Source organism: Haematobia irritans, chromosome 4, assembly GCF_050003625.1.
Source record: "Haematobia irritans isolate KBUSLIRL chromosome 4, ASM5000362v1, whole genome shotgun sequence".
Classification (NCBI taxonomy): domain Eukaryota; kingdom Metazoa; phylum Arthropoda; class Insecta; order Diptera; family Muscidae; genus Haematobia; species Haematobia irritans.
Genome location: NC_134400.1, coordinates 227,515,647 through 227,528,095, shown reverse-complemented (window position 1 = coordinate 227,528,095; position 12,449 = coordinate 227,515,647). Strand labels below are relative to the sequence as shown.

The 12,449-nt window shown below is 31.6% G+C and overlaps 2 protein-coding genes across 2 annotated transcripts; both read left to right on the top strand.

The window, feature by feature from the left end:
* Nucleotides 1-398: 398 nt before the first annotated feature.
* Nucleotides 399-1,302, top strand: Blos4 (biogenesis of lysosome-related organelles complex 1 subunit 4). The gene is made up of 3 exons (XM_075307362.1): nucleotides 399-555; nucleotides 762-833; nucleotides 888-1,302. The coding sequence occupies exons 1-3, from the start codon at nucleotides 490-492 to the stop codon at nucleotides 1,215-1,217; spliced, it is 468 nt and encodes a 155-aa protein (XP_075163477.1). The 5' UTR covers nucleotides 399-489; the 3' UTR covers nucleotides 1,218-1,302.
* A 2,282-nt stretch (nucleotides 1,303-3,584) lies between these two features.
* On the top strand, nucleotides 3,585-5,522 carry LOC142236287 (uncharacterized). The gene is made up of 3 exons (XM_075307552.1): nucleotides 3,585-3,875; nucleotides 3,930-4,396; nucleotides 5,219-5,522. The coding sequence occupies exons 1-3, from the start codon at nucleotides 3,864-3,866 to the stop codon at nucleotides 5,247-5,249; spliced, it is 510 nt and encodes a 169-aa protein (XP_075163667.1). The 5' UTR covers nucleotides 3,585-3,863; the 3' UTR covers nucleotides 5,250-5,522.
* The last annotated feature ends 6,927 nt before the right edge of the window (nucleotides 5,523-12,449 follow it).

The window sequence follows — 12,449 nt, the reverse complement described above, 5'->3', positions numbered from 1 at the left end:
AGGGCTGTGTACACAATTTTTAAACCAGCTAATCGCTTTTAAAAATTGTTAATATATGTTCCAAATATTCCTCAAATAAATTGTTTATTATTTACAGACCTTTTAAAACTTTTACGCACACAATGATTGTAATAAATTAAATGTTTGCTGCCAAAATATGCTTTTGACAACCCTGTTATTTTCATTAGAGGTACGTACCAACTTACGAAATTGAACGCTACCGAAAATTTCGTTAGCATAAATAGCAATGCATTTCTTATGGGAATGAAATTTTTCGCTAGAGGTGCATACCGGCCTTAATATCAATTTTCCAAATTGTTTAGTAACTCAGCATCAAAATAGCTAGATCTAGCTATAAAATAGCTAAATTGACATCACTGACGAAACAAAATATTAGACTACCGTTAATGTTAGTACCATGCCCGTGTCAAGATTTTATGAAGTTTACATCCAAATTACAATTTTGGGATTTTGTTGGCCAAAAGTGGAATGGTTGAAAAGGCATCGGAAGACTACTCGAAACTACTGTTGCAAAGTGCAACCTTAGAAAAAGAGGTAAATTTGTGGCAAGAAACATTAATAATATAAGATGAGCAAAATAAGATTTCAGATCCATGAGTCAATAATCGTGGATCAGTGTTTATATTCTGCCAATCACTGTTTAGGAAGTACAGAATACAAAAAGAAATTAAATTTTCTTAAATATTTTTGTGTCATTTTCGAAAATACAAAGCTAACCATTTTTTAATGTTGTATTTTAGATTAATCCTATCTGTATGACCATAGAGGATATGATAACACGACTGGACGAGCTGGAATCTTTATTGGCTAACGTAAACTATTAAAAATATACACTTATTTAGGAAACTAACAAGCTCTTCATTTAGGTTAAAGGCGAATCAAACATTCTTATTGAACATTCAAGTGGTATATTGGCTTTCGAATCCAGTTTCCACGGTCTTAAGCAGCGTATAGATAGATTGGAAACGTTCATTAATGTTGTAGACTCGAACGTCAATGATGCAGAAAAGAGCATAGAAAAGGCCGAGTCGGAACTCAATATCACTGATTACAGTATTAAAGGTCTAATATTCAAACCGCTATTAGCTAAAACTCCATCATCAATGGACACACGCGAACCAACACCTTCACCCAGTAATTATTCGGAACACCAACCTATTCAAATATTCCAAACGTCCGAATATTTCAAAGACTGAATAAAATAATATATAATTGCACACTCAGCATCGGAAACCTCCGAAAAATTTTTTGTAATTAATAAATATAGAATTTTCATTTTGAGATTAATGTTTTTATTATATATTTATTCAGAATTTCATATTTATCAAATATTTGTACAAATAAGATTTGATTGTGTTCTTTAACACTCTCGACCCCGAATTTTTATCGATATCTCGTAATTTTTTTTTACTCTCATGTTGAATTCATTTAAGAAGCTCTAGCCAAAATTTCGGGCCGTCACGCACATTCATATTTATAAAATATTTGTACGAATAAGATTTAACCATTTCGACACTGAATTTCTATCGATATCTCTATTTTTTTTTTTACTTTTATTCATGTTGAAGTCATTTAAGAAGCTCTAGCCAAAATTTTGGGCCGCCACGCCCATTCGTTTGGGCGGGAGAGAAATTTGCCTGTGTGGAAAGTTTGGCAATTGTGGCTACAAAATAGTTAGTTTTGTAATTATATACATATTACGTTTTTTTCATTTGTTATTATTAGAGTAAATATACTTGGGTGTGCACAAAAAAAATTTGTACTCACGCACGCCATGTGGTGTACGCTCTCGTGTCTTACGACAATATTCTTGAGTCCCGAAAATGTTCGTGACACAACACCAAAATTCTTGTGATTCACGACAAATCTCATGACTCGATGCAATTACTGATGAGAAGTAACATTCAGAACCATTAGTAAATAGCGTGATATCCGGAAAGGTGATTAAAATCGGCGAGCTTAAATTTAATTGTGAACGTGAATTTGTGAGTGTGAGTTTTATCATGAACATTAATTTTATCATGAGCGTTATTTCGGAAAAATTTTACTCACGCACAATCACGAACACAATTTTATTTTTACTCTCGCACGACACATTTTTGTCTAGTCCCGTTCACACACATTCACGAGATTTAGTTTGAATTTCATTCATGGATTCGCGTGACTAAAAATATGTACTACCATAATTGCCCAAAGTTGCCCACAGGCAACTTGACAAGTTTAAAAATTACTCACCTGTTGTTTTTTGCAATTCTAAGATTTGACTTCCACAAATATTTTATTTGATATGTACTACAACAGATTAAAAAAAAAAAAACTTTCAACATTTTTGGTAAAAATTAAAAAAAAAACACGTGTATAAAAATCTTTTCCAAAATTCGCAAATATTGTTTTCTTGAGGCAGGTGCTTACTAATGACAATAAACTTGCTGAGTGAGAACCAAATTAGCTGTTATTTCTTAAATTTAAAGAGAACACTTGTAGCTCGCGATACCGTTACGGTTTTATGAACAAAAACAAAACCAACAAAAAATTTAATTAATTTATTATTTATTCTTTCTTTCCGAAACCAAGACCCATGGCCATACATTGTTTCCAAAAACATTACAACTAATCTTAAATTATAAAACAAAGAACAAAACCTTTAAAAATAACATAAATAGTATATTTATAGTATATTTATTATATTATGTATTAATAATTGACTAAAAGAATTTAGGTACAAACGAATAAACTATAATTAAATCAATTAACAAGAACCCGGGTATGATTTGTATTTCTCTTCAAATAGATTTCACCTTCCATTTTGATTGAACTCTTAACGCAGACCAAGAAAATACATAGACATCGTTTGACAATTGGTGATATATTCCAATGCCTTTGGTAGTAGATACTTCATAAATATTTGCTGAAACCAAAAGAAGTCTGCTGAAAAAGGTAAAGCAGATGTTTCCTTAAAATGTCTGCTTTGTTAAGTTCGATTACAGTAAAACCAGGTATAGTTTGGCTGAAACAAACAAAAGGTTAGGTACTACTGTTATACATAATCTGTATATATATCAAGTTGAGGCAGACACCGACTGTTGTTTTTAGTGGATTTTCTACTATGTGTGTACGTTCAACAAACCAAAGACAATAAACTCTAGGAAAATAGGAAATTGGCTACTGAGGAGATCAAACCATTTACCGTGTTAGTTTCATACTTTTCGTTTATCGAACCAAACGCGTATACGATAAGTATTGGCATAGCATTAAAATGCAAATAAAAAGAAATTAAGTGCCCGAAATAAATTTCCATAAAGGCGAATATGTAATTTTTTTGTTGTTGCCTAAAATTTAACCTTGTTTCATTAAGAAAATTAAGTTTTTCATTTAAAAAATAAAAACGAAAAACAAAAAAAAAAATAAAAACGTGTATGAAACTAACATGGTCAATGCAACATTTGGAATGACGCAAGCCAATTTCCTATCTTCCTGAAGTTTATTATCTTTGCAACAAACTACTACCAAAACACAGATGTCTAAATACATATTAAAAACTCATTTTTCATAGCTTCTTAAAAATCGAACATGCCGATGGAAAATGCTGTACCAAGCATTGCAATCCCATAACCCCTAGTTTAGATATGAGCAATTCTGCAGTATTTTTGCACACTCAGTAGAGAGTTACTATAGATTTGGTTCATGTTCGAGTTAACGGTCTATGTATATAGTCAATTAGCACCTCAGAGAGCTATACAAAACTTCGGTTGAGGAGGTCGCCTATATATAAAAACTTCGCTTTATGGCGTTTTCATCCAGTCGCATTTGAAAAGGCACAGTGAAACAAGTGTTAACGAGTTATGGAATTAATAGTAAGTTTGTATAAGAAATCCGAACCAAAAGTGTATCTCATGATGTCATTTTAGGTGTTAATAAGTGTGTTTTCGGTATGCCTGGGCATTCCCACTCAATCAGACATCCAACTAAATCACCCCTCTCCCGTTAATCCAAGTGTTTTGATTGAAGAGAAACCAATTGAAAAGATTATATTAATCTCCGACGCTAATGAAATGGTTAAATATAAACCCCAAATCAGCACCCCATTGTATCCTACTGCACTGCCGGAGGAGAACGTACAACGTCGGAAGTTTACTATTAGCAAGCGCGACATCCCAGTTCCACTGGTTGCGAAACATAAGCACCCTGAGGTCTTACCTGCAACGGAAGTTCGGGAGGACCAAAATAATGCTACAATTTCAGTTCTTAACATTGTAATCCACGAGCCTCATTCCACTAACGAGCAGACAGACCACACTTCTAACTCCGAACAAGTAGTCACACAACACCCTTTGGTACGACCAAAACCAGTCCCAGTATCCGAGCTCTTTGCAAGGTGAGAAATAGTAGTGATTCCTTATACCAAAAGTACTAATACCACTATCCAGTACCAATGGAAACATTTATATTTTAACTACATATTTTAGTTAAAATGTACTAAAATAAACATGTTTTCATGGTGGATTCACTTTTTCTTTTGAGTGTAAAAAAGAGAGTGGAATAGAGAATATGTCGAGGCGTGAGTGAAATTTCATTCACACTCACGCACATTCACGAAGTAAAATGTTTGTTCACGCACGTTCACGAAATGTAAACCGGTACTCACGCACGAACTACTTTTGAAGACTCACGCTCACGCACGATTCACGACAAATACACGAGACTCACGGCAAATTCAAGAGACTCACGACATTTTCCAACCGGGAAAGAGGAAAGGTAACAAAATTAATAAATAGGAGATAGTTCGACAGCTAAATAGAATTCAGTTATCGTATCAGGAAGAATTAAATCTTGATTTTTTCGTGAGCGTGATTTTGCAGAAATTTTATTCACGCACATTCACGAACCGATTTTATTTCTCACGCACGCTCATGCACGACATATTGCTGTTAGTCCCATTCACGAAAGTTTCTTCAGATTTTGTTCACGAGTCACGTGATTCACGCGTGAATAACGCGTGTCATGCGCACACCTCTAATATCGAGCTTCAATTTGTGACATTTCAGGCGTAAATCCTCAAAGGGATAAAGTCCTCTTTAATACATAAAATAATTAAATGAACATTTATAGGATAATGTTAATTTGTAAAATATAAATTACACTCAAGATATAAATATGCTATGCTCGAATTAATAACATTCTTTATGCGTTATTTCAGGCATCATGATGGTCCCGAAACATCAACTTAATCGTACAGTAATGATTTGAGCTGGATGAAAGTTGCGTTATGTTTGAAACCTGAGAAGCCATCTATGATTTGATTTGTGTTGATAAAATATAAGCTTCGCCGTATGTATTTTCCCACTTTTAATTTACAATTGCTATATAAATAAAGATGGATTATAGTACCAACCTTTATATAAAAAAACTCTTGTAAAAAATGTGTATAACATTTTGCCCTGAGATCAGTTAATATTAATATTAAAAGCATCTTGAAATAAATAAAAAAATTTATGAACCAATTTTGGTTTAATTTCTCTCTGAGTATTTTTGCTATCAAATTATGGGTGCAGTGGGTGCAATTATGGGTATAGTTATAGTCCATACCCATAGATGCACAACATTTTTGGACAATATGTGAAATTCGACAGTTAAGCAATTCTTTTATATGTCACTTTGGTATATAACTGCTCTCATATATTTCCAGGAATATGACTATAAAATATACACCCAAAGAAATTTGTTAGTAGGGACAGCAGAAAAGTCTGCTAAAACAGCAGAAAGTCTGCTGAAAAAGGGACAACAGTCACTGTTTGCTGAAATAGCAAACATTTCCTGCTATTTTTGAAGCTCGATTACACTAAAACATGTTTTATTTTGGCTAAAACAAATAAAAATGTCAAGTTAGTGGCTATCCTAACATAATTAAAACAACATTTTATGAATATCTATAGTATTTGACCAAAAATCTGAATATTTATCGAATTGAGGCATAACAGCAAACAAAACATTTGCTGATCGTATTTAGGAGCTTGTAAGTATATTACACTACAAAAATATACCAAACACTACTTTTGGTTCTTAAATATGCTTTGGGGAAAAATTTATAACCTAAAAATTTTATAAATTGTTGTTCATTTGGCCCTGAAGTACAAAAATATAACAGCAGACATCGACTGCTATTTTTAGCAGACTTTTTTTCTATGAGTGTATTTAAATCATTTTGAGTTACATTTTTTGTGTAACATTTTCAAGGAAGCAACATTAACTTAATTATAATGTAAATCTGGTTAAAAACATGATCGACGGTATTTGCATGAAGTTGCCAATATTTTATTTTATTGTGGACTATATCTTAAATAGTCTATATCGATTTCTTTTTATCAGCATAAATGCAATATATGGAATTGGCCTATAAGTGGAATGGATTATTCAGCAATCTATACACGGTTGAAAGACTGATTTTCATATGTTTGGCTATAAACATTATATGTTTGGAACACAAATTTTTAAACACAATATTTTTGAGTGCAAGCATATAATGTTCATAAACTAGCATAACATGTTTGGGACATATATGTTAATATGTTAGAACATATTATGTTTGGGACATAAAATGTTTGTAAATATAATATGCTTGGATGCAAACATATATTAATTTAGAAATAGCCTATAAACATATATGTGTTTAGTAGCTTGGAGCGCTATTTAACAGGGAGCGATATTGAATTAAGTTGGTGGTTGTTGCTTCTTATTACAAAATTAACATTTTATTTTTCGTTGGGCAATTGATCAGCTACTTCTTTGATCCTTACAAACTGTGTGGTCCGCTGTTCGAATCCCCGTCCGGCAAAAGGTAAAATTAAAAAAAAAAATCATAAAATTGAATAATTTCTTCTACAATGTTTGTATTACAGAAAAAGGTGCTAAGAACTAAAAATCTCGTGGAAGTGAGAAAGATGTGGGGGAATATACAATTGGGCAGAAACAAAATTTTGAGCATTCAGGTCGAAAACCTATGTTGTTAGCACCTATATTACCTGTTTATTTTCATAATTCATTATGATTGTAAATAAATAAATAAATTTTTGAGCACAATATTGTTTGGGAGAATTTTTTTAAGCATATAATATTTTTGGGTGCAAAATGGTTATTCCCCATCAAGTAATAATAAAATTTGCAGCAAATATGCATAATTTTATGCCCATTTTTATTGATATAGTTTTCACTTTAGCGGCAAAACTCAAACTTAGTACTCACCATTATGAACCGCTATTCAAGTATACACCTTGATCAGTTTTAATGCTTTCGTCCAATTCATTTTGATCAGTGATGTTTTTCAACTTTCAAAATATTAATATATGGAAGGAGTCTATATTAATATATGGAAGGAGTCTTATTTCAGTTGTGCGTGCTTTTGTGAATTTAATACAAACGTTTTTAATGACATCTTTACCAAATTCGAAAATTCGACACTCATCGCTCGACTTTCCTACAGAATACCCTAAATAACAATATTAATTAAAAAATAATCAATACCAACTTCATAACAATCAAATTCTATATTTGGCAATAATATGAGTTTCTTCGGCTCTTGAAAGTCTAATCAAAATTTTTGTATCAATTAAACTTAATACTGTTCAAAATAGAAAAAACACCAAAAGCACTAAATGAAAATGCCAGAAAGCACCAAGTTGGTGCTTTTTTTGAAAAGGCACCAAAAAGGCAATTTGGTGCTTTTTAGAAAAAAAGCACTAAATTTGGTGCTAAAAGCACCAAATTGGCAACACTGGGTGGAATTTCAACATTATTTTAAGGGCTGTTTTCTTTTTGCACTGATAACCAGTGCTAAAATAAAACGCAAAAAAATTTTCAGTTCAAATTTCGATTTTGATTGGCAACACTTGGTCCCCAGCTGTCAAAATGAAATTTTTTGTTTACAAATAAAAAAAGAGGATAGAGACCGCCAATATATAGCAACAAGTGAATTTTGATAATATTAAATATATATACATAAACTAAAAATTAATAAACCAAAGTTTGTGGTGGTAATTTGTATAATAATTGTTTTTGCCCTAAATCAACTTGTCGGTAGTGAAATGGATTTGGAAAATGGATGGATTTAAATAGTTCTGTAAACAAGTGGAACAATTCCAAAAGCTATTGAGAGCTTTACAAAATGAAATTCTACCTATATCCGCCTTACCCCCAGAGCCTGAGCCACTACAAACAAAGCCGATTACAAGTGTTGCGGACACGGATAAAATGGAAATTATGTCCAAGAATTGTGCAGAACTAAAGCAGATACTGGCAAACAATTGCAAGTCCAAGAAGAAACAAAAGGAAAGTCTATATCTAACTTGCAATTGTCCTGTATTGCAAGGCTGTCAATGAAATACTAGCGCATGCCGCGGAAGTTCCTTCTCCCAATGACATAATTGTAACAGAAGAGTCTGTTGAACCCAGGGCTGTGGAGTCGAGTCAATTTTGCTCGACTCCGACTCCAGCATTTTCCATCAGCTCGACTCCGACTCCGGGCAATATAACTAAATCTCATTTTAATTTGTAGTTCTATTGTGGGGGTATCATAAATGGATCGATATAAAGTATCGTATTTATTTATGTGTAGAAAAATGGTCTTAATTTCACACTTGTTGCCAATTGAACTCTATATTTCAAATTTAGGGCAATGTCTGTCCTATATTTACAAATATATTTACAATTTTTGATGGCAATTTCGGAACAACGCATTTATGATTCATCAGTCGATAGATATGTATTAGAGGTATAGGAAAATTTGAGTCATTTTTACAAGTTTTCGGCTTAGGTAGTGAGTATCAGTGAGCATCAGTAAGAAAAAAATTGAGAAAATTTGTTATAGAAATAAAATGTGTAAAAAGTGAAAAATTGCTATAGAAATACAATTTTGAAAAAAAAAAAATGTAGAAATAAAATTTTGAAAAAAAAATATCAATAGAAATACAAATTTGAAAAAAAAAAATTGTGTATTGAACAAAATTTTGCAAATTTTTCCATAGAAGTGATATTTTGCAAAAATTTCCTATAGAATAAAATTTGGAAAAATTTTCAATAGAAGTAAAATTTTGCAAAATTATCTAAAGACACAAAATTTTGAATAAATTTTTTTATAGAAAAAGAATTTTGACATAATTTTCTATAGAAATAAAATTTTAAAAACATGTTTGTGTAGTAAGTAAAATTTTGCAAAATTTTCTATATAATGAAAATTTTGAATAAATTTTTTATAGAAATAAAATTTTGACAAAATTTTCTATAGAAATAAAATTTTGACAAAATTACAATAGAAATAAAATTTTGAAAAAGTGTAGTAAATAAAATTTTGCAAAATTTTCTGTAGAAATAAAATTTTGCAAAATATTATATAGAAACAAAATATTGACTAAATTTTCTATAGAAATAAAATTTTTACAAAATTTTCTGCAGAAAAAAAAAATAAAAAAATTTAGTTTAGCCGGAGTCGGAGTCGAGCAAAATTTTTGATACTCCGGCTCCAGCAAAATCTTCAGACTCCGCCTCCACAGCCCTTCTTGAACCAGTGCCAGTTTCTAATTAGATATACAATACCAAATTTTATTATATGTATCTCTTTCTTGCACTTGCTGCTGTGCTCTTTACACATTTAAATTGTTCCTATCATATGGACTTATAATTACTGATACTGATATTGTTCCAAATTAGCCCTTTGGCCTTGGTACATTGACGTAATTCATAAAATATAAATAAAAATGTTGCTACATTTAGTTCATTAAAGAATAACCATAAATCCATACGATATTATATCAAGCTCTTCAATTGTTCTAAGGGCTTTAATTCACCACCACATATTTCTCTTTCTCATTTATATCATATTAAACGAAAACAATATCTATTTCGTATTTGTTTATTTTTTTTTTTATTAAAACGATAAATAATAAATGACTTTCGTCTTACTTGTTAAAGAAGATTGTAAAAGCTTTTAATTATTGGATTAGTGATAGGCTTTGTTATAGTCATGGCATGCAAATACACGAAATGTCTGCGTGTATGTAATCCTCTTTTCTACACGGATGAAAAAGACTGTTTTTCATATGTTTGGCTATAAACATTATATGTTTGGAACACAAATTTTTAAACACAATATTTTTGAGTGCAAGCATATAATGTTCATAAACTAGCATAACATGTTTGGGACATATATGTTAATATGTTAGAACATATTATGTTTGGGACATAAAATGTTTGTAAATATAATATGCTTGGATGCAAACATATATTAATTTAGAAATAGCCTATAAACATATATGTGTTTAGTAGCTTGGAGCGCTATTAACAGGGAGCGATATTGAATTAAGTTGGAGGTTGTTGCTTGTTATTACAAAATTTACATTTTATTTTTCCTTGGGCAATTGATCTGCTACTTCTTTGATCCTTACAAACTGTGTGGTCCGCTGTTCGAATCCCCGTCCGGCAAAAGGTAAAATTAAAATAAAAAAAATCATACAATTGAATAATTTCTTCTACAATGTTTGTATTACAGAAAAAGGTGCTAAGAACTAAAAAATCTCGTGGAAGTGAGAAAGATGTGGGGGAATATACAATTGGGCAGAAACAAAATTTTGAGCATTCAGGTCGAAAACCTATGTTGTTAGCACCTATATTACCTGTTTATTTTCATAATTCATTATGATTGTAAATATATAAATAAATAAATAAAATTTTGAGCACAATATTGTTTGGGAGAATTTTTTTTAAGCATATAATATTTTTGGGTGCAAAATGCTTCCAAACATATTATATGGTCACATAATAACATATTGTTTTTTGGAAGACAACATTATTGAATTTAGATGCAAAAATACAAAATGTTTGGAACTTAGACTACCCAAACATATATTGTTTAGACCAATATGCTTTCAAACATATTATATATTGGTAGAGATCAAACATATAAATGTTTGGGCAATACCCAAAAATGTATATGCTTGAAGCAAAATATGTTTGGGAGTATATGTTACAGAAGCGATTTTTTGTGAGCGTGTATATTATCCATTTTTTGAGGCTCAACAAATGATTTCTCACCTGCCCAAAGCATGCGAACGTGTATTTAATTGTTTGTAATTATCCTTTGGTGTGATGTTGGCGGTAGTGTTATGTAGGCATCCACGTTTCTAACCCACCAAAAATGGCGCATTCAACAAGTTAGTTTTGGTTTGATAAAATTTTCTCAGAAATAAAAAATTAAAAAAATTTCTATAGAAATACAGATTTCGTAGATTATTTTTGGCGATATGGACTAAAGACCGATGTGGACCAATTTTTGCATGGCTGTTAGAGACAATATACTAACCCACGTACCAAATTTCAACCGGATCGGATGAATTTTACTCTTTCAAGAGGCTCCTGAGGTCAAATCTTGGGATCGGTTTATATGAGGGCTATATATAATTATGGACCGATATCGACCAATTTGGGTATGTTTGTTAGAGACCTTATACTTACACCACGTACCAAATTTCAACCGAATCGGATAACTTTTGTTCCTCCCAGAGGCTCTGGTGGTCCGTTTATATGGAGGGTATAAGTAAAAGTGGTCCGATATAGCCCATTTTCAATACCATCCGTCCTACATCAATAATAACTACATGTTTCGTCTCCTTCTGGGTGTTGCAAACATATGCACTAACTGGTCCACAGTGTGGACAGGGTTTAAAAAGGGGGTCGGAGCTCGTATCCTGCAAGTGAACATTACTGATTCAGGCATTCGAATACTACAAACTCCACGAGAGTAAAAGTGAGTACTAAGTTCGAGTTTAATTGCTAAAGTGAAAACTAAATCAGCAAAAAAGGCATAAAATTATACATAGAATAGCCCAAAGCAAATTTTCACAAAGTTTGTATTCCTTAAAATGGATTATTAGAGGAAAGTAATAGTGGAAAACGACGAATTTAGCGGCTAAACTCAAAATCCAAACAAAATAGTATTTGTTTATTTACTTTTTACCATTTTTCCATGTTCGTTTCTTCTTCTTCTCTGTATGTGACATTCACTTGAGATGTGTTTCTTTCCGAGTATTACTTTAAGGCCGGTACTCTGTTCGGTTTTCGCGTTGAAACTCCATACAAAATCAAAAAATGCGAAAAATTTGCGAAATTTTTTCCATTTGTGATACTTTGTTTTTTCGTGTTGAAAAACTGACGTTTATAGCACGGCGCCATTTGCAATGTGAATTAAGAAATAATTTATTTATTAAAAACTATTTGTGCGGGTTTATAAATCAAACGCGGACCATATTTTTGTTCCGAAACTATACAAAGGATCAAAGGAATAGCAGATCAATTGCCCAAGGAAAAATAAAATGTTATTTTGTAAAAACAAGCAACAACCACCAACTTAATCCAATATCGCTCCCTGTAAAATAGCGCTCCAA